The sequence below is a fragment of the Sparus aurata genome, chromosome 19, assembly GCF_900880675.1.
Source record: "Sparus aurata chromosome 19, fSpaAur1.1, whole genome shotgun sequence".
NCBI lineage: Eukaryota > Metazoa > Chordata > Actinopteri > Spariformes > Sparidae > Sparus > Sparus aurata.
Window position 1 is genome coordinate 4466381 of NC_044205.1, and position 23030 is coordinate 4489410.

Sequence of the window (23030 nt, forward strand, 5' to 3'; positions counted from 1 at the left end):
TGGAGGAGGACTGATTACATCCCTGAGGAGATGTGTGATGAAGCTCTCGGCTCCATCCAAGCTGTCTTCTTCTTTTTCATCTAGCACTCCATCTCTTTCAGTCTTCCTCCATCACTGCTCAGTTAACTCTGCCTTCACTCTGTCTGTTGCTGTGTTTGGACTGCAATTGTTTTTCTATCTTATACTGACTTGTTTTTTTTATTAATCTCTGAGCTTTCAACCAGTGAGGTGAATGCCACTTTTTGATTGGTTTGACTTGATTACCCCAATTTTCTGAATCATCATAGTTTGGGACATTCCGAGAGTAAAAGTGACCCAGGCGGGTAACCCAGACACACAAAACATTTATCATTTGGATGAGATCCATGCAGAATCCTGTGGACAAGGTGGCATAGCATGACAGATGGGAAACACAGGGTCTGACTGTGAAATATCATGGCTCAGACACCAGTGGTGTGAGGGGCATGCTGTGTTCTGTCACAAAACAGAATCCTCAAACATATCCTTCTATCCAACTAAAAAACCTCTAGAAGCTCTTCATCAGGGTACAAAAAAAAGAGACAGTTATTAAAAATTGCTCCCCAATGAAGACCTTCAAAGTGGGAACTGCTCTGAGTTGTATTGTTGTGTAAGTAGCCAGGTTTTGAATAACAGCTTTTTAATTGAATTCAAGTATTGTTGGTCGTGCTCCACACATGAGTGCCTGAAGCTTGTTTTTTCTTCATACTTATGTTGTAATCAAACAAAACTGACAAACGAAGCAAAGCTTTGAGACACAAACAAATGTTCAGTGTTTTTGATAAATGACAGGTTACATCATTAGCAAAATTGTTGTCAAACTAATTTCTTTGTCACTTAACAAACCTTGTTAAGAAAGGTACTATTTAAGTAAAAATTGTTGTTATAATAATTGACTAATTGTTTCAGAAGCATTAATTGTTGTGACTTTTGTGTCTTTTGGAGGAGAAAGCAGACACTGAGTGTACAAGTTCTTTCTTTACTTTAAAAAACAGTAGTTTAAAAAATAAAGGGCCATTTACTTAGATGCTGTTGACAGCTTTGGCAAAATCTGTTAAGTTCAAATTTGAGTCAAGACTTTTCTGTCTCACTACAAACATTTTCAGATGTTACACTATTGTTAATCTACATCAGCAATCTTCAATATGTTTCCATGAGAGCCACACTTGTCGGACAAAGTCAATAGGAGAGCCACTTTTACCACACCTGCCTAATCATTTGTACTACCACAACTTGCAAAATGCAGCCAATACAATTCTAATTAAAAAAAGGGAAACCTTAGTACTGATGAGCAGAAGCAGGCCTGCTTGTCCTTGACTTTTTTCATGTTATAGTTGTAGTCTGCTGTCGCAATCCCTGTGAGGCATTCCAGGTGTGCACTGGTGAGCCTGTTTCTCTGTTTCCAATTGATAGTGTTGATGGTTGAGAATGTTGACATCACTTTTTGTACAAGTGGTTTCAAAGTCGAAATATCTGCTTCAGACACTAAACTCCAGAAATGGCCAACACCTGCTCTGGGTTCAACTTCAAGGAATGTTGTTTGTCTGCAACTCTACTATTTCACTTTCCATAGCAGCATGATTAGAAGGGCAGAGCTGTATGACAGTTGGAGTGAGAGAGGATACATCCATATGGAAGGGGTTTTCAATAAAGTTGAAAATCTCCTCGTGCTCATTCCCATCACTGAATGTGGATTCAAATTCTCCACTCAGCTCTTCCAAAACATCAAAAAAATCCTCTGTGGCTGAAGTGCTTCTGCAGGAATGGGTCAATTTCTTGAGCACTGTCACGTGACAACAATCTCACCTCACCATGCTCCTTCAATGAACTGTCTGAACTGTCCGTGGTTGAGTGCTCTGGAGACAGTTAATTCACCACGCCCACAACCCCTTTGCATCACTGTGGAGGTGACCGAGGTCGAGGTGCGGCTGCGGGATAGAGAGGGGTGGAGAGTGCTCAGGAGAGCAGCGTCAGGTGAGTGATTGACAGAGCTGGCACCCGGTTTCTAGTCACTGTCTCCCTTTATATGCAGTAGCGTGCTGGACCTCGGATGGGAGATGCCGACGCACGAGATGCATTCGCTCGCCTGAGGCATATTATTTGGTGTTAAGTTGTTTGAGTCAAATAAAGACTGTCTGGACACCTGAACTGTGTGCTTGAGGCCTGTTGATTTACCCACGGCAGCACTAGGAAGGCTACAATCACGTTTTGTAATTCATTATTTCTGAGTTTTGATACCAGAGACTCCTGATGTATGACACAGTGAAAACTGATAAAGACTGGCACTTCTTTTTATTTTTCATAAGACCAACAAGCCCCTTCTCTTTGCCTCGCATGATTGGGGCGCCGTCTGTACAAACACCTGCAAGACTTGACCAACTGAGTTTTCTTTCATCAAAAAATGCTGACAAAGTGCACTCAGAATGTGCTTACCTCTAATTTCGCCAAGGAGTGGAAGTAAGCACAACATTTCAGGTTTCTGCGGTGACAAACTGAGGGGATATAGGTTCAACCATATAAGCTGACAAAGTGTCTTCCCCCGCTGCTCCCTTAGTAATGCTCTATGTGATGGAGAAAGCATTAATTAACCGAAGATGAACTCTCGTGACTTTTGTAGCAAATCTTTAATACAGAAGTATTCACCTTCATAGCAAATATGGCCATGGGGCATGAAGCTACATGTACAGTAGTTATGAAGGCTAAGGAGGTGAGGTGGAGGTGGAAACCATGCCATTGCTTAAGATAAGAACACCAGCCATCTGAACAAATTCCAGAGAATGTGAGGCATGACAGAATCTGAATAAATGAATGGGAGCACATGTAATTAGTTAACCCTGTATGATCATAAAGATGATACAATTACAACTTTGGTTGTATTTGTTTGTTTGTTAAAGAAAACTTGCCCTAACTTAACTTCCCTCCCCCAGTTAACAAAAAGCATCAAGCTTGTTTCTCTGTACAGAGCCAATTAGCCCACCAAATGTAACTGTCATCCACTGAGTTCACTGTATTCTTGGGAGAGTTGGCCTCCCACTGAGCTTTATGCTGCTGTTTCCCCTTTCTGATGTGCTTTATTGCAGCTAATGAGCAAAATGCCAGACGATAATAAGACACACGAATTTTCCTCTAACGCATTTGTGTAAGCCAGGAGCTTGTGATCAGAATGGGATATTGTTTAGATCATGTCAAGAATCAAAGTATTAAGAGGGATAGTTATAGTATACATTGGCATGGACTTGGGAGATGCTGATAGGTTTAGAAACAATAACCACTTAGTTATATTAAAGGGATAGTTCAACACTTTTGAAAATTGGCCCATTGCCATGATCCCTCTAGTCATAGCAGTAGGTTCGTTACCTTTAATTGTCGGTCCATGCTGCTTTTAGATCGGCGGAGCCGAGTACCAAGCGGCGCAGCTACACTACGGAGGCTAATGGAATTTCTTGGTTTCCCTCATCAAACTCAGAAAATACACAACCAAAAAACTCCAAAACGCTGTGGTGGACAAGTTGTGACCTGCACATTCACCACGCTATGAGATAATAACGGAACCTTACGAGACGGAGTTGTTTTAGAGGTAAAGTCGGACTTTACACTCCAGACACGGCTGCTCGGCGGAGTGATTTCAAAAGCGCACGTTTACTGCAGATACTTCCGTCAACAACACTTGTGAAGAAGCGAAGTGTGATCATGGCAGACTTTGTGATGGACAATGAGGACGACTTTTTAATCAACCAAGACCCACACCCGTATTTATTCGAGCCAGAACACACAGAAGAAGAGCTGCAGGTTTTGGAAGAAGAGAGAGCGAGAAGAGAGGCTGAGGCTGCTGAACAGCCAGGAGCTGAGGAGAGACTCAGAGCCGGCATGAACTGGTGGTGTAGTTGTGGGGCATGCGAACCTATGCCTACAGAAATCGAGTGTCTGTGCTGTTGCGATTGGCATCTCGTGCTACCATCATTGGAAAGGCTTGACCTATCTGCCTCTGGTGGTGAAGATAGCGCAAGCACAACATGTGTCACAACCATGGAGGATTTCGCTACCTTGTCCAATCCTGCAGTGGTTAAAACATTTTTCCATCTACCAAAAATCAACTGGAAGCAAATGGGCAGTTGTCCGTGGAGTAAGTAATTTATCTTTATGCATATCACAAACAGTATTATGTTGTTGCATGTTCAGTAAACCACTGTGTCACTCCGACCAGTGGTTTACTGAAGAAAGTAGTTCCGAGTATTTTCTTCACGTCTCGTAACGTTCTGTTATTATCTCACAGCGTGGTGAATGTGCAAGTCACAACTTGTCCACCACAGCGTTTTTGGAGTTTTTTGGTTGTGCATTTGCTGAGTTTGATGAGGGAAACCAAGAAATTCCATTAGCCTCCGTAGTGTAGCTGCGCCGCTCGGTACTCGGCTCCGCCGATCTAAAAGCAGCATGGACCGACAATTAAAGGTAACGAACCTATTGCTATGACTAGAGGGATCATGGCAATGGGCCAATTTTCAAGAATGTTGAACTATCCCTTTAAGGGACATTGTGGCTTGGGTTGAAATCATGTGTTTTTGAAACATCAACAGATTACAAACGAAGCAACCTTCTCAGACCATGAGAAGCAAAGTTAACATGAGTCCTACAGAGTTTACTGTTTCGATCCTTTGCGCTACATGCACGTCATAGACACAAATATATGGACAAATGTACTAGAAAAATCTAAATCAAAAACAAACAACTCAAGGGAGTCATTACAGAGTGAAGGAAATATGTTCACTGATAATGCCAACAGCAGAACCAAATAGTTTTGTAAGTTAATTAAAAATAAATGAAGAAGTGAATGAAAAAGAGCTGTATCCATGGTTTCAAACACACTGTGCCAGAAATAAAGCCTCTCAGACTTTCCTTCTGTTGGTGGCATAAAACCCATACAGGTTCAATGTGAAAGCAGCTTATTATAATTCATATGTATGTTTTTGTGTAAGGCAGCAACCTCTAATGACCTTAGCAATTATTACTGCAGCAAAGGAGGAAGTCAGGTGAGGTGGTATATAAAATGATAAAGTGGGGAGTAGCATGAAGTGGATGGTAGGGTCAAACAAACATATGGCTTAACCTAGGAGACCTCTGTTCGTGTCCAGTGTGAAACCAATACTCAACTGTCAGTTATTTTTACCTATTTAGCTGTTAAGTTGCTTCATGAACATAATGTAAGATATATATATGTAACACAAAGTTTACTCAAGCTAACAGTGCATTTAGATTAGTCAAAATGTACTGGAAAACTTTTAAGGTGAATAAAACTTTAAAACATTACCTCATCTGTTAATTTCTGTGCCTGAATCAGGTCATATAGATTATCATCAGCAGCGGTGGTTTGTTTAATGCATGCTCACCACCAGTGAAGCAAGTTTAACTGCAGAATCATTTGTGTCACTCATGTAGTTTATCTGCCCCAAACAGCCAGGTTACTCTCCTGTGTACTAGCCAAAAGGTGACGTTGTGTAACGTTATTGACCAACAACTATACACACAGTAATTTCCGAGCTCTCCTCTCCTTGTCTGTAAACAGCTTCTGATCAGAGTGGAAACCAGTGTAACTCTGAGTGTTTATTTCTCCAGAAGGTCTGTTTCTGTACCTGAATCTCTCCTTTTTTGCTTACCAAACTGCGAGCATCGGACAAAGGCCTGACACGCCTTTTGCTGGTGTGCTGCAGCAGTCATCTTGTTTTGGGAACGGTGATGTAGGCCTATGTCATCGTCAAAGTCACTGTCAATCAACCTATTCAATGTTTAGGTAGGAAGATGTGTTAAAATCAACATTGTCCTATAGATACAGCACTGTGGTTCATGTGAAGTCACGTCATTAACTGATCGTCAAACATATTTTTAAAGGCCCTGTGTACTGCAGAAATACAGTATAAGGTCTAGTCTTGTATTGCCAGACCTGTTTCCAAAGTGCTGTGTCAGTGCTGGTAGATGTGTTTTGTAGAGTAGGTTTATCAGAGCTTTCACCCACAGATGTCAGCTGAAGGCTGAGAGACTGAAGCTTGAGTTTCAAGCAGTACATTTCAATTCAGTCAAAATTGAATCCAAGACTGTAACAATAATATTGTTATGTGTTGCTTGTTTCCAACCAGAAACTATAGTACAATATGAGACCTACTAGCTGTTGACAGCATAGTAACTGCAGAGGAACAATCACAGTTTGAATTAACCATGAAACAAATAAAGGAGTATGGGGATGTGTTTATAGGTGATGGCTGTCTGGAAGGAGAGTACAAGATCGAGATTGACGAGAGGGTGGAGCCAGTGAAATGAGTCCCAGTTGTCATGATGACTTCAGGGAAAGTAATAAAGGATCTTCAAACGAGAGTCATCATCATACCTGTGGAGAAAAAGCACGAAGTGGATCAGTAGCTTGGTCACTGTGCAGAAACCTAATGAGGAGCCACAGATATATATGCACCCATTTCCCCCTTCACTCCATCGATGACATCCTCCCAGACCTCTATAGAGCAAAGGTGTTTACAGTCTGACATGGGAATCAGCCCAGCTCTTGAGATTTTCCAGCCAAAGTTGACACAAGTGCTGGAGGGGCAGTGGGGCATAAACATTAGGGCTTTGACTCCGAACTTAATATAACTTAATATAATTCGAATAATTACATAAATAAAGATATTCGAACGAATGCTAGGCAGCCCTTAATATTCGAACCTGTTATGGGCATTATTTTTTGTAAACGTGGTTGCTTGTAAAAGTTGTTTTCAATTCAGATTCCGAGGCTTTTTCCTGCCTGGTGAAGTTGTGAATCGCGAGCTCATTAGCAAAGCTATTATTGGTCATCTGGGCTACTGTAGGTGACGTTAGCGTCCTGGTTTTCGCCAATTTTGTATACCAGAACAATGGCCGCCCCAACGCCTACAACAACTATGCCTGAGGAGTTTGAAATCTACACTCCAATTTACAGTTCAAGTGTACGTTGTATAGAGAAAATTCACACCACTTTACATCGCTGTCAGACCGGCCTTTCTTTTGGCACTACATTTTCTCAACCATAGAACCTCCGCATCCCTACGCATTAGCGCAACTGGGCAACAGATTATCTGCAAGGGGCAAAATACAGAGCGAGGCCCAGCTGCTGGACGAGAGGTTTACTTTCGATAAAAACAAAACTTAACAGACCGTAACACCTAGAACTAGAACTAGAAAATGTAGTGCCAAAAGAAAGGCCGGTCTGACAGCGATGTTAAGCGGTGTGAATTTTCTCTATACAACGTACACTTGAACTGTTATAGATTTTTTTTCAGGTGAGTCTTGTTTTAGGTGGTTAATTTTGCTTTTTCTCTGGACCCGTTCACTGCAGTACAAAGCTGAGCGTCTGGGCTGGAGCAGCTCTCTACTTCTCCAAACTGAGGCTGCGCTGATCGGTGATTACGGTAGGAAACAGATCGACTATAGATATGTACTTTATATGACCCCACTTCAAAAAACCCGAACTATCCCTTTAATAAACAAACAAACTTTTAATATGATTTTTGGCCAAAAGTCAAAGCCATAATAAACATCATAGCCGATGATATACTGACCACAGGAGAGAGGGAAACCTAAGAGATGGCCAACAAAGACCATGATGAGAAAGTGAGACAGTTGCTAAACAGATGCAAAGAAAAGTACATTAATTTTAATGTGGACAACTACAGACTGAGAAGACAGGAAGTGCCATACATCAGACACCTGCTGACAGCTGATGGACTGAAAATCGACCCTGGTAAAGTTCAAGCAGTGAGAGACATGTCAAGACCAACGGATGTGAAAGCCGTACAGAGATTGGTTTGCATGGTGAATTATCTCTCTAAATTCTAGACTCATCGGACGACTGCGAGATACTGAGACAGCTCACACACAGAGTCCCAAGATTGTTTCCTGACTCCAAAGGTCAAGTTTAAAATAATAATCCTGAAATGACATTGAGGTGGCTGTGGCTACCAGTGGTAGACTGGTTTTCCACCAATCAGAGAGTTGAAGTGGCCAGATACTGAACCCCAAATTGCTCCCGGTGGCTCTTCAATTGGTGTTGAGCAGGTGGCGCCTTGCATGGTAACCTCTTCCACCAGTGTATGAATGTGTGTGCATGGGTGAATGCTGACTAGTATTGTAAAGTGCATTGAGTGGTTGCTAAGACTAGAAAAGCATTATATAAATACAGTTTGTATACAATTCAGCATTTGTGTTCTCAGTATTAATTACAATACTTCATAAAAGTGATTTATAACATCTTTATGTTTCACAAATCACGGTTGGTGTTAGAGCATTACTCTAGGTTCCCCTCCTGATTTCTCTTTTTCTACTTGCAATTAAGCCACAGTTTTGACTCCAGTATCTTGCCACCTTCATGGTATACTTTACTGGCGATTAACCTGAAAGCAAATGTAGGCCACTTATCATTAATACAGAGCTGAAATAATAGCTCGAGCAGAAACATTTGAGAACACACACACGTGTACATCTGAATGATTGCATGTTCACACTGATTAGCAGATAAGGCAGCAAAAAAAATCCCTGTGGATGTAAAACAGCCAACAGAGCAGGCTCCCTCTCTAACAAGATGATTCCTGACACTGATAGTGAGCGGACATGTGGACAGAGTTGGGTAATGGTGGGCTAGTGGGTGGCCGGTGGCAGACAGACTGCTTGAAAGTCCCTTCTTTGGTATGGAAATGGGGACTGCAGAGAGCAGATATGATAAAATATCTGACTTTCACACAGAATGCCAGGGGCTGTTTGGACATCTGCTGCGTGTTGCGCAGCTATCTGGCCTCTCTGGAACACATGGGAAATCAACATGCACACATTATTTCAGGCAGCATACGCATGGCTCTGTGGTCAACCCACACAGACGTGTATTTAAAGGAGAAGTCCACACAAAAGAGCAACTGGCGATGTGTGATGCATCCTGGATCCATTTTGTTCTCATTTCAACGGATGACTGACCAATTACAGCCAATAAGACTTCATGTTGAGACATCATGTTGTCTTCAACATGGACAGTAAATGTCAGGTTTCAGCCCCCTTTTAAATTTGAAGACAGATGTTTGTATGCTGCACTGACATTCAACAATCATTCAGGCAGGAATCCATCAGTCAGAAAGCACGCAGACCTGTTTCTCCACTGACAGGTGCCTTAATAGACCAGAATGCAATGCACAGCCACAAGACATGTTGTGTGTGCAGCCCTCACTGTGCTCTCCTCTGTTGCTCTATCCACCTACATGAATAACCCACAGCTGATCATAAATTCAACGCAGCCGTATGTGCACTTTGGACTGGGAGCATTCAGTTGGTGCTTATTTCATATATTTTTCGAGGTTGTCTCAAGGCGTCTGAGGACAGAGAGAAGATAACTAGCTTAAGTAAATATAAAGGAGGTGGGTTTAGACAAAGTAAAGAGTCAGAAGTAATTTAAAAGAGGAAGCTATTTTCCTTTTATCCATGGGTGCAAAGAGACAAGATAAAATCCAGGCACTCCAGTGAATAGTTAACAATTAAAGACAGTGGCCCCATTCACACTGCCGTTTGGATGCAGGGATCCTGCGCCAATTCTCCGCCTCCGCCTCTGTGTGAATGTCTCAGAGGTGGCGAGGTGAAATTTCTCGCCTCAGGAGGTAGTATCAGAGGCGCAGTATTGGCAAACTGAACCAGTGTGAATGGACAAGCCGGCTGCCAGTATTGAGGGCGTGTCGATCTTACAGTCTGATAACAGCCTCCCTCCCCGCGAGTGAGAATCAGACAGCGTCCAGTTTACTGATGGTGATTATGTAATTATATAATTTAACCCTCCTGTTGTCTTCACATTCTGTATACGCCCCTTTTCCTCTGGGTCAAAAATGTCCCACCCTCACTGAAGATCTAAAATCAAGCAATTTCATTTCATTTTAAATGAATAAAAAAAATTTATTATTACTAGTGCAGTGCCCGTAGTGGTGGAAGTGGAAGGTTAAGCAGCTTTTTCATGGATGGCCAAATGAGGCTGTGTTTGAAGGTGGGACATCAGGGATATTTAGGTTTGTTGTGAAATCCGATATTCCAGGGTATAATTGGCTGTTTTTGACTATTTTTGATTTTGCCATTATATTTCACCCTTAAAAAGCTATTTACTTGGTGTCATTATTTTCAGCACAACCTCACATGTGTGACTGTACAGTTATTTTTTTATTTTGACATACTGTATTAACACAATGGACCTAAAATCACAAAAAAAAACATAAATTCTGAGTAGAAAAAGTTAGATTTTTTTACTGTGAAAACCAAAAATATGTTTAACAAACCATTTTTTATTACTTATAATGCAAATATAACTTCGTAAATTTTAAAATGTATGCACATATTTAGCAAACAACAATTTATATGTAGCCTAACTATTTAGGGATTTGGGATTTATGGCTCTTTGAGGGGAGCCGGATCTTGGTGAGCCGTTCCTTTCAAAGAGCTGTTCAAAAAACTGGCTCATTTGACTGATTTTTAAATTTTTTTAATTTTAAGAGGCCAGCCTGGTGGTAACTCATTTTATCTTGGAAATAATCACTGGGAGGTATGATGGGGTGAGATTTGGAGCAAAACTGTCCTCCTCCTAATTAAGACAGCTGCAGCTGCTCTGCTCTCCGGCAGGGGCAGTCACGTGTTTGTTTTTTCTGTTTTTTTACGCAAAGGCAGCGTGCACAACTCAGGTGGCGTCATGCTACATTTGCATATCTAATAAGCACCGTCCAGCTGGACTGCGCTCCTCCCCATGTAACTTCTCTGTCCCACTCAGGGGAGGAGCAAAGGAGGAGCACACAGTGATATTAAAAAAAGAAAAAAAAAAAAAAAAAAAAAAAAGAACGGTTCCCAGCTGCGACTCGGATCCCATCGTTCATGTTAACGAGCCGTTCAATAGAATCGGTTTGTTCGTGAACGTCACAACACTAAAAACTATTCACTCCAAACACGCTAAATGTCACAAATCTCTCAACTATCAATATCGCTGTCTATACACCGACCGTCGTTGCCTGTCATTCATCTGCCTATGTCCCTCCCACAACTTCCTGTTCCTCAACAACCAAACTTGCTGCTTGGACACTTTCGTGACAAAAGTCTGTTTTTACCGTTTCTTACTGCACCAGACACAAAGCAAACGTGATGGCAATGTTGTGAAAAAGCGTGGCGGACATTATTTACCCTAAGTCCAGTTTTGGACGTGCCGGTGCGTCCGGTCCGTCAACTCAGGAGGTGGCCCGTTGTCGGTGGGCTAGCAGCTAGCAGCTAGCTACATAAGAACATCCACAGATTCCGATTCCACTTTGTTGTCCGCGCGTCTCCGGATCTCCTCAGACCGGAACAGACTCGATCCGGACTCTTTTAGTCTCATTAATACACAACAGTCAGTTTAGATGCACCGAACAGAACGGGACCAAACCGCCGGCAAAATCCCGGTCCAGCTTGCGCCGCTGCAGGTATAAATCTGCTTGTTTCTTAAAGGAGAACTTCGGTCGATTTAAACATGCAGCTTCATTGCTAAAGCTACCCTTGACTTGCCAGTACAGAAGACGCAAACACATTTGGTCAAACCATTACAGAGCTCCGTGAACGGAGACGTAGCATTGACAGCTAACAGCATGGGGTCAGAACTTTACACTGTGTTTTAAGCGTCTTAACATGCTCCACATGTCACACCAAAAGTTATGCAACATCAGCAGACACCTTAGCACACAGCACTGTAGCGTGTATGACTCAAAATGAATTTGTAAAGCATTTATGAAAATAATTTATTCACGGTGTCATTGCAGTCCAAACAAATGCAACATTGCACACCCTTGAACCACGCAGCAGCCATGTTGAAAGTCTCAGGTCAGTGTGATCCTGATCCGCAGAGATAGACACACAGACACACAGACAGACAGACAGAGATTCCTTGCTTTTATAGAGAGATTATTATTATTATTATATTGTTATTATTTCTTAAGGTACTGCAAAGGTGGTAAACAATATATATATATATATTTTTTTTATCAAGAGATAGTACTTCTATAGTCCAAGAAAGTATCACAAATGCACAGAAAGTAGTTTTAAATGCAATTTACTGAAGGCGCTTCCAGTAATAGTCAAATGTGAACAACATAAACCAACAAGGCGATCTGAGAGGGGGACCACGACCACTAAAGGAGAACAAGCAGCCGCTTCACCCACTGATCCCAGACCTGTGTTCTGCAGCACAGAGAGAGCTGAGGATTCTGTCATCTGCAGCACATTTACACTCTGAATGTAGAAGTGTTAGTGAACAGGGCCTTGATGGTTGTGTCTGAAACAGTTTGAACTTTGAAAGTTGTGTATGGGGTCGTGGAAAAGTGACGGTACACCTGCACAAGAAAGTTTTAGTCCTGTCTGAGATCAATCAGCGCTGTGTGTGTGTGTGTTTTGTAGACTGTAACTGAATCTATGACTGTGATTTTAACTTCCGACAATCTTTGTACCCAAGTGGTGTACAGCTTCCATGGAAATATGCATAAAGGCATTATTTCCCTTTTTCTAATGTTGGTGTCATTTTAGGAAAAGTCATCAAATTTAAACAACATTTAAGACGTTGTCTCTGCTGTTAAACACAGTTTTGGGTCATTTTTGACCCGAAGACATCAGGAGGGTTAAGACGTAACTTTAACACTTTCCAGGATGTTTGGTGGGTCAGGATCTCAATCACTACACACTATAACAGCATCCATATGATTATAAACTGTCAGCAGGTTTAGATTGACAGGAGGACACCTGGGAAACACTTTGAAAACACAGATGTCATCATCATGACGTGTACTGTCATGTCTCTTTAGGAGCTGCAGGACCGGCTTTCTGTGTGAATTACACAGCAGTTCGTCTTCACGCCGGCGCTGCTTGGCTCTGTGTTAATGACTAACAGCTGAGAATTGACGAACCACCGCTAGGGTAATAATGCGGCTTCTCTGTGTGAAAGGAGCTTAGACTAATACATTATAGAAAACACATACTGTCTACCAGCACCTTTAAAGCTCACGGATAACTGCTCACTGGGTGGGTGGGGGGTGTTACGCGTGTGCTCTCTTGGCCTTGTTTAGATTAGCGTGACACACCGTGATGTATGTGACGTATCTTCCGTTGCGCAGAGGATCTTGAGTCAGAATAGCCGGAAAAGCATGCGGCCTTCCATACTGGGAAAAAGGGACCGGGTGTAGAAGGACATCCTGGTATTTTTGGTGTATAATATTGGAATGCAGGGCTTGACAGGAATTGAACTGGCCAAGTTGCAGTAACATAGCAGGTGCTGTGAACAGTCTGCCTCTCTCGTTTGTTTAATCAGCACAGAAACTGTGCGAGTGTAAAGAAAACATACTGAGCCCATGTAATGAGGGGCTTGCACATTGAGTCTACTATGCCTTGTTTTGCACCTACAGTATGTTAAGTGCTTTTTACCAGTGTGCTGTGCTGAAATTAAGTCGAACTACCTTACCTAAGATGACTATTGCAAACAAATACAGGAGAGGATTAGATCCACGAGAAATGTATTTGAATTCTGTTTTTATTCTCAGAACTTTGAGTTTAAAAAGACGATGGCCAAGTTTTTTGTTTTAACATATCATTATGAGGTAAATGTTGATTGCATATGTGTGTATTTGAATTTAATATAGACTAATGAAACCATCTGCATGTTGGCTCCCTATAAACACTACTTCTACTTGCAATTTTCTTTATTCTCTTCAGTTTAAAGTCAGAACTTATATAAATGTCTCACATGTGGTTCTAATCGTCTTCGGTGAATACATTATAAAGTGGATAGAACTTTAAACAAGACATTCTGATCACATGTATTTTAAGGCATCAACAGCAACCACAGCAGTAAAACACAAGACAGCTCAGAACGTACGTCCCTGCATTTATACCACATCCATTAAATCTAGGCCCCCAATGAACATAGTAGAAAAACTGACCTGTGTTTGAACTGAACTGCTGACTGCTGTGGTAAAGATTTTAACACAAAGACCAAACTAGTGGAGACCAAGCACTCATAAGGACTAGTGAGCACCCGAATATGAGCCATCAGACAGGACAGAATCAAAAGCAGCAAGGAATTCATTGTTTTATATTGTTCATGTAATGTGTTTTCTATTGTGCTGTTCCACCACACAAATCTAATTCTAGTCAAACATCTCCCTCTTGTGTTCAGCTTTGAATACAGCACACAACTGCTTTTCTTCAATGGGAATGGATAGGAGTGCATATGTCTCAGGTCCTATTTGAAAGAAATAAAATAAACCAGTGACGAGTTACAGCCATTATCTGCTCGGAGTTTTAGTGAACATTTTTAGTGATCATTTCCAGCAGATGGTGCCAGAAGTCTGGTTTGATCAAAGCAGTGGTTCTCAATTATTTTTTGTCATGCCCCCCCTAGAGGACAGAAATTTGTTCACGCCCCCCCCCACCTGAAATACTATTGAGAACCTTATAATCGTTATTTATTTATCTGTATTAACCACTGTATGAGTTGCAGCATTCTGCATACAATCACCTGATTATCTAAATGGTTTCATGCTGTGCTGCCAGAGTTTTTAGGCATAAAACACAAACAGGTCTTTCCTCATTTCCGACCGTGCTCATGGTAAACCCAAGAGCTATGTAGGCATCGTCATATTTCCTGCTCCATATTTCCCGACCGAAGGATCAGCAGAAGAGCTTGTGTTTGTCTCTTTTTGGAGATTTGTGTGCTGGTGTCAACACGGAGTGTTATACTTTGAAAAGTAACCGGATGTTATATTGTTATTTCAGCACTTGACTTCCTGTCTGCTCGGTGCAAAATTCAGCTGAATTGCTGCGTCGTGCTCCAGCATCCGCCAGATATATAGAAGTCCTGCGTATCTGTTCCGGAGGGCTCCGGACTGCCGGAGCTGGACGGAGCAGACACGCAGCGCAGCAGATCTGGTGGTAGTTAACACATAGACTAAAGTGAAAGTGAAACCTATCAGCTCCGCTGGCGGGACGGAGACGTAATGCAGCGGACAGGTATCCAGTGGAAATAGACCTTTGCGTCCTGCCCTGCCTCTCACCTGACGCCCCACCATTTGAGAACCACTGGATCAAAGGAACTTTAAAAAGCAGGGTTTGGTTAGGTTACTTCAGCATCAGTATTCCTTTAATGTCCCACAAACAGGGAAATTTGTGTGCCACTTTATTTGCTGAGGAAGAAGTACAGCAGCCTGCACGAAGCCCTGACCAGTACAACACCTTTGGGATGAAGAGGAACACTGACTGTGAGCCGTTCAAACTGCCCAACATCACTATTAGATCACAATAATGCTCTTGTGGAGCAAATCCCCACAGCCAGTTTTGGGCCATTTAGAGAAAGGCTAATATCATTCATAGGCAGAAAAGGTCAGCTTTATTGATAGTTTTATTGACCATCAGAGAAAGTGAAATCATCTTCAGAATCAGGAACACAAGCATCTGGTTTCTGGGAACAAAAGCATCAAGATTCTGCACACATTCATCCAACAATAAATAAAATCAGAATGTCAGGGCAAAAGAAATTATATAGCATAGTTGTAACACAGAAATTACAGTTGTGAAGAAGCTGCAGATGAACAATGCAAGAGCAAATGTACGTTTAAACCCAAACACATCCAATATAGCTGATGGACAGAAATTCAGATGAACTGAGTTGCTTTAGAGCTTGTATCCATTGGTATGATGGAATAGTAAAGTATGACAGAATATGAAGTGTGCTGCATGAACAGAGATGCAAAATGTTAACTGGTCAGTTGCCTTTAAGGTTTACCTCCAAACAACCTACTATCATCTACACCTGATGTCCAACTCAACAAATCAGGGAAAACTTTACACAACAAGAAGGGGAAAGGGAAAAGGTGGAGATGACAGGGTTAACAGTATGGCTCAAAGCCAGCCTTATCCTTTTAAAAAAATAGAACAATATATCCTGAAGGTCTATCCAAACTAGACTAACATTCCCTAACATTCCCATACCACGCTACACAGTCGCCATGGTAATCTGTCAAATCAAATCGCACCCATACAGATTTTCCTGGTAAAACATACCATAGGCTACACAGTACCAAGGGAATCAGTCAGCAGGTCACGTTACTGTCTAAAACAGTGTGTGAAGAGTGAAGATGATGAAGAGAAACCTCTGGACTGTGAGGATCAGTTCCCACACCTCACGTTAAACCGTTCTGAGCCTCTCAACTAGAAATAACTGTTCGGAATCTGAAAAGTTGGTTCCCAACTGGAACGAATGCCACAGTTGCCTGGCTCTTCCAAAGGATATCAACACAGCAGTTACATCAAGAGGGAAACATGGCCAAACAACTCACCTGGAAATGATTCAAACTGAGGTGTCCTCGTCACCAAGATGCTTATGTCACCTGTACGATTCCATCATACTGCCCCCCTCTCTACACCTGCATTTCCTGTCCCTTTGTCAACTATCCAATAAAGGCAACATGCCAAATGTGATCTTAAATCACCAACAATTTAATTCTTAGAGACTCCAGAAATGTTCACTCCAAATGAACATAAAACATGCTAAATGTGCTCACAGCACTTCTTTCTGGTGGGAAATGTTTGCTTCAGAAGCAACAATAATCTACAGAAACAAAAATCATGAAGTTTCAGCAGATTAAAGAACCATTAAATCATGATTTTAAAATCAGTAGACATAAAAACAGAACATTCAGTGGAGGCAGCTGATAATGACGCATCCTGACATTTAGTCCCTCATATGAGACAAGACCAGAAGTTGTTAGTTGGATCCTACATTTTCCATAATGCAACAGAATAGCGTCTACCATCTGACCATCCCTGCCTAGACCTTGAATTTTAACATCATCACCTTCAGTGTAATTACCCTGAAGATGTTCAAACTGATATTTATAGTTTTTCTGGGTGTTCTTTCAGGTAGTTTTTGCCATGATGAACTTCAGAAAATGAATGGAGTGTTCCTTATAGTTTTATCAGCAGAGAGAGCAGAGTGAGGGCGGGACAAGACATGTGACCTGGCTGACAAACACTTCCACTGACTTAGATGCACATGCTGCTTCAAAAAAAAAACCTGCGAATTGCAATACAAACCAAAATTACATTTTTCATTGAAATCAATATGATTAGCAGATGAAGCTTCATACAGCCTAACAGAGTGAGGTTCTGCTAACACTAACATTATATGAGTCAACTTTTCTTTCTACATTAATCTTGTTTATGGTTTCTTTGCACAGCACTGCATGTCTTGTACAGAGCTGAAATGAGGAGCAAAAGTTTCACAGTCCTGGTATGTGTGGTTTTGAATTCACACTGTGACCTATATGTGTGTTCATGTGTCAGACTCCTTTAGGAGGTCCAGCGCCACCAGGCCACCTTCATGCGGTCCCAGACAGCGCCTAAAGAGTCAAAGGCGGGGCGTACATCCAGGATGGAGAACTGGTAGGTGTTTTTGTCGATTTCACCGTCATAGTAGTCTATGACATAGCGCACCTCCGTTCCACAGCGGTCAACGATCCAGTCATGGCGGTCAAACGGCAGCTCGTAGCTAATGGAGAGAGGGAGGGGCATATGGGAAATGAATTCATTGAGATAAGATATGGGAGGCTGTTGAAGCAGCATCATAGCAAGAAAGAACTGACTATACTGTGATGCTCAAATGGATCTAATAGGAGACATGACATCATGGGTCCTCCTGGTCAGGCTGGTTCATGGAGGCATGGAAGCATTAGCTGATTGTAAGACTACTGTTACTTTAAACAGCTGTAGTTCTTAGGATCCTTACTGGAGCACTGGAGACATGACGGGGCTGAGATCTTTTTCCCCAGACTTATTCATGCCACATAACAATTACACTGCTGGCAAATAGCCTCAAGTTAAATCTTGTTATCTGAACAAATAAAACACAACTCATAGATGTGAACACCTCAGTTATGAACTCAAACTCATGCATATTGAGGGTAAAGGAGCTCACCCCATCCAGTGGCGAAAGCGAGCCCTGGGCGAGAACTCTTTGGCTTTACCACCAAATCTCTTCAAGGTCGGCCCACATGGACATTCCCTGCAAGAGAAAAACAGATAGAATACTCAAACAAAAAGTGCATTCAGACAGCAGGTTTGCTGCAAAGTCATTGTAATTGGCTGCTCCAGCTGAACGCATATTGCAATGACTTGTTGTGGCACACTTTTAGTTCCAACAGATGCTGTGTGCTCACAGAATCTGTGAAAAGTGCTGCCTTAACCTCGTGATATGTGACGTGTCTGAAATCACATACTGCCAACTACTTGCTCAATCAGTATGTACTGCATACAGCCTACTCAATGAACAAGTATGTATGTCAAACACAAAAAGAATATCCAACTGTCAGTAAACAAAATAACAATTGTACATTTGTCTCAGGATGGTTAGAAGGTGAGACAGCTTCTGAACTCACCCTGCATGCATGGCCTCCCATTTCAGGATCTCCTGCCAAGCCTGCTCATTATTCTTGTTGTGGATTTTAATGATGTTGGTCATATCTTCAGCAGCAAGGTCATCTTCGCGCCAGCGCCACCTGCAGCACAGACACACCCGACAGTTAGACCAAATTAAGAGTCTCTTTGAACCTTCCATCTCAACATGTGACACTGTGATCTTTAAGCTCATGGTATATTCAGACAAACCATTTATTCACTAAGCAGATAGACTCCATCATTTTCAGTTCAAGGAACATAAGAATTAACAACTGAACAAATGAAGTGAAGAATGGCATGCGAGAAGAAAGTGTGGCAACAGCAATCTTTAATATGTTTTCCCATCTTTATGCCCAATAATAGGACTACAAGTATATGAATATGACATGGAACATGCAGCCTGGAGCGACTGATTTCCCCCACCAGAGATGAAGTCAGTGGCTAACATTTGTGCACACATGTCTGTTGATGGGCTGGCATAACAAAGCCACATGTTTCGGGACTGACCCTTTCCGCAGCATGGCGTTCCAGAACATCTGCTCAGACGGGTAAACCCAGTTCTTCTCTGCGCTGTGACGGGGAATGGTGGACTCCTGTCTGGAGGTGGACAGATCGAAGGGCTGGTCTGGCGCTGGCTTCTGGTTAGGAGGAGGCATCTGTTCACATGCAGGGAGTAAAGACAATTTAACAACACACTTTCATCTTTAAGAAATGTAACAAGACTTCATTTGTGATTTTTATGACAATGTGAAAACAAGATTTAAACAAAACACACAAGTTGCCTAGAAGGTAATGAACCAAGTCAACAAATAAGAATACAATCTGACCAACATTATTACAATTTTGAGACAGAACATATTTAAGAATGTTAAACAAAACCATCCAGTGCACCTGTGAGCATCACACTGTAGTATTATCAATAAATATACCTGTTGTAAAAACATTTATCTTGATAAAAATCAAAGCCAAAACTTGTTTAGCTGAGTAAAACACATTTCTCTTCATTGCATTATGCACATATGTACTCTCACTGCCTTCCCCATCCACCCACCACCTACTGTCCAACAATAAAGCAGTGTATGTACCATGTTTGCTGGGTCGATGTCACTAGATGCACCTTTCATAGGACACTGCACAAACTCATAGGCCCGGTCCTGGTGAGCTGGACCTGCTTCTGCTTTATGCATCGGACACTCTGATGGAGGCGACACTACAGGAAACGAGAGCACCAGATTGAGGCATATTGGGCACAAAGTCCTGGACAGCATTTACCAATAACGTTTAATGATTTTAAACATACATCAACAAAGAACATCAGCAATGGAGGCAAATGAAATCCAGGAAGTCTTTAGGACAATTGTGTTTAGACCAACAAACCAAAATAACATGCAACTTATCTGTCAGTTATACTAAAAAAGATATTTGCCATAGTGGTAAAGTCATCACAAATCACTGGTACCTTTTACAGGCTGAGCTTGATGCATGGGACACTCTGAGGGTGGGGACACTGCAAAGGCAGATACAGACAAGCAAATTAGAATGTTCATTTTGGAAACCTTCATTAAAAATGATAACATAGCATGATATAATTATATAATAATAACAACTGACAGCACCTTTGACAGGCTGTGCTTCTTGGTGCATGGGGCAGCCCTGAGGAGGGACGGCCATCATGGCCTCTGCCCTGACTGTAGGAGCATCAGGTGTGGACAAGGAGGCTCCCATCCTGCCCTGTGCAAAATAAACACTCATGAGTCAGTCGGTACACTCCGTGTCAGAAGAACTGGTATGGATTACTATTTGTAGTCAAAAATATTTAACATATTAACTGAATGTACAGTAGACAGCAGCACTCACAGCTGGGCTCGGTGCCGGTCACACTCAGTACTTACTAAGTGGCAAGGAAAATAGTGAACAGCTCTGAATGCAATACCACTTTGGCCCAGACCCTTGTAACCCCATCAAAGAAAGCAGATAGGGAGGTGATTTAAAGTACAGAACCTGTCAGACCTCTGGCAGCTAACTTCAACTGGCTTGGTGACTTTAGTCCAGTCACCTCAGGTAAATTCAGCGGTTGAAGGGCGAGAAGAGTGTGTTTATACACCTTACAATGACCTCGACGCAATTCAGAGGTCTTCACAGGCGCAGACAGGCATCAGTACATCATTAATGAACACAGTAAGTACATTTAGTAACAACGATGACAGCTAACGTTGTGATAAATGGGTAAGTCGAAAGATTTAGGCATTTATCAGACGCTTCTGCCCAAAGCGACTGACAGCAATTCATAACGTTACATAGTTGGTATGAATTACACTGATGGCGGTGGCTGCCATCCAAGGTGCCGACCAGCACCAAGAGCAGTTTGGGGTTGAGTATCTTGCCCAAGGACACTTCGACATGCAGACCAGGGGAATCGAACCAGCAACCTTCAGATAACAAGACGCTGGCTCTATTTTTTAAGTAAGCAACTGTGATTAATTATTCATGTAAGCCACCTGAATGCTACATGGGGTGACATTTCATCCTTCCAGACGTTATCCTCGATTCAACTCATGGTTAGTGTTACTCAATGTAACAATGTTAAGCTCAAGCTCGACTACACTTGGCTAACATTGTAACGTAAGCTAACAGCCTGGCTCCAGAGCTCTAACCTCCCCCGCAAAATGTCTGATTTATTCGGAGAATCAAATAGAATAGCAATAAGACAATGAAACAAAACGACAAACCAACCTTGGATCAGGCAAAGTAGCCAAGGGCACTAGCTACTTTCATTTACAGTTAGCCAGGCTACCTAGCAGCTATGCTAACGTTAGCCGACGTGTTTTCTGTCTTCTTTGCTTTTGGGTTTTACGTCCTTTTAAGATGGCACGTTAATGAGACATTCGGACCTCCTTTAGTTCGCATAGTCTAAAGTATGGTGCGAAAATATTAAGCGCAGAAGGAAAGCACCAACTCACCCGGTTGAAGTCAGCTGAGAAGTATTCCGCTGTCAGGTTACTATCCCAATGTCAACGTGCAGGACAAGACCTTACGTTACCCAGAAGCAGTTGCGCAACTGTGGGTTACATATGCCGTATGTAACCCTTACGTCATCACGCTGCGATGACGTCATAACGTTACCATAAACCATACAGGAATAGAAGAGTTTTGCTCGTCCATGTAAACTGATCTGTTTTCGTTTATCAGTAAGGTTTATAGACCACAGTGTCTCATATTTAGCCTGCTTCTTTTCACATCGCCTACATGTTGGAACACAATAAAAGGAAGTAATTTAGCTATTTAGTACAACACCAGCCCCGATAGACCCACAATTATTAGTTTTGCAAACATTGAAAATCAACGTTTGATACTTTGAAGAACCAACACAGTATTTGTATAAACTTCATCACACTCATTACGCCCTTTGTTACAAAACACAGCACACGGTGTAGTTGCGGTGACTAGCCACTAGATGGCGCCAAAACACAGCCCCATCTTTACGTGTTGCATTGTACATTACAGAACATTGTACAGCTCAGTGTGCAACAGTAAATACAACAGTACACAACCGTGTACTGCAAAAAGGTCTCCATCGTCATTCTTACACCCATACTGAGCAATTTATTATAAATAGATAAACAAGAATCAAGAAGAAATGCTTTAAGAAAGGTATAATCATCAAATTATGATACATTTATAATGAATATAAAAACATATCGAAACATTATTTAAATTGTTTAGTAGTAAATCCCCTAAATATTATAATTTCCTCAAGTACCTCTTTAATGAAGTTGAAAATGAAAATCCAGCCGTATGGATCCATGCATTCAGCTGCACTGCCACTGTAACAGTACAGGTCATTCTGTCATACATATCATTTATTTCTGTGTTCATAGCCATAAATGACATTCACATTCAAAATAAAAGATCATAGATTAAAAATGATACATTATTGTCTCACAAAGACACAGCTGTACCAATGTCTCCACAACTGTGACCTGCACGTGAAGTGCTAAAGCTTATCTTCCATAAAACCATGATGACTTCATTGTCAAATAAATGTATACATAAGATTTCTTAATGCAGCTTGAACAATAGTGACTCCTGCAGTTTATTTGCACTATTCCATCTAGGTCTCTTTAGCAATATTCTAAAGGCATCATTCTAAGCTAATTGAAGTTTCTGTATGCTTGCTTTTCTGTAGTTTGACCACAAGTGTGCAGTATACAGTGGTGTACAGCATGCTCTGAACAGAGACATCTTCACTCCACCTGTACACAAACTAAACCTGAGTGAAAGGATGATTGTTTGCACATATATCTTGCAGCACTGCCTATAAATTGCATCACCATCTTGTTCTGTCCAACATATACAACCTCATTAGTGACCTCAAGATTATTATCAGACAAAAAGTTCTACATGTTTTTCTGCCATAATTGTTCAAATGACTATATCAGTATTCTCTTTTGGACCATATTAGATTGTTTTGAGTGACATACAGTCACTAATTACCTGTAAATACAGGCTTAAATTGGTGATAA

General features: G+C 41.7%; 1 protein-coding gene across 2 annotated transcripts; it reads right to left on the reverse strand.

Annotated features, from left to right (window-relative positions):
* Positions 1-15419: 15419 nt before the first annotated feature.
* Positions 15420-21590, reverse strand: hccsb (holocytochrome c synthase b). Of its 2 annotated transcripts, none has more exons than XM_030397553.1 (8): positions 21468-21590; positions 20124-20233; positions 19967-20014; positions 19593-19717; positions 19015-19163; positions 18489-18608; positions 18029-18115; positions 15420-17602 (listed from the first exon to the last, which is right to left on the reverse strand). In XM_030397553.1, exons 2-8 carry the CDS (start codon positions 20230-20232, stop codon positions 17404-17406), a joined length of 837 nt encoding a protein of 278 aa, XP_030253413.1. In that variant the 5' UTR covers position 20233; positions 21468-21590; the 3' UTR covers positions 15420-17403. The 2 variants fall into 2 exon arrangements, with proteins under 2 accessions (XP_030253413.1, XP_030253412.1); XM_030397552.1 differs by having other exon boundaries at positions 20124-20238; positions 21468-21580.
* Between the last annotated feature and the right edge of the window lie 1440 nt (positions 21591-23030).

What these genes read in the sequence shown, in the direction of transcription:
- hccsb (XM_030397553.1), bottom strand. Translation starts at nt 20,232, where the DNA reads ATGGGAGCCTCCTTGTCCACACCTGATGCTCCTACAGTCAGGGCAGAG. An exon ending in AGAAGCACAGCCTGTCAAAG is followed by an intron (nt 20,015 to 20,123) that starts GTGCTGTCAGTT and finishes CTGCCTTTGCAG; the next exon opens with TGTCCCCACCCTCAGAGTGT. An exon ending in TGGGAGGCCATGCATGCAGG is followed by an intron (nt 18,116 to 18,488) that starts GTGAGTTCAGAA and finishes TTTCTCTTGCAG; the next exon opens with GGAATGTCCATGTGGGCCGA.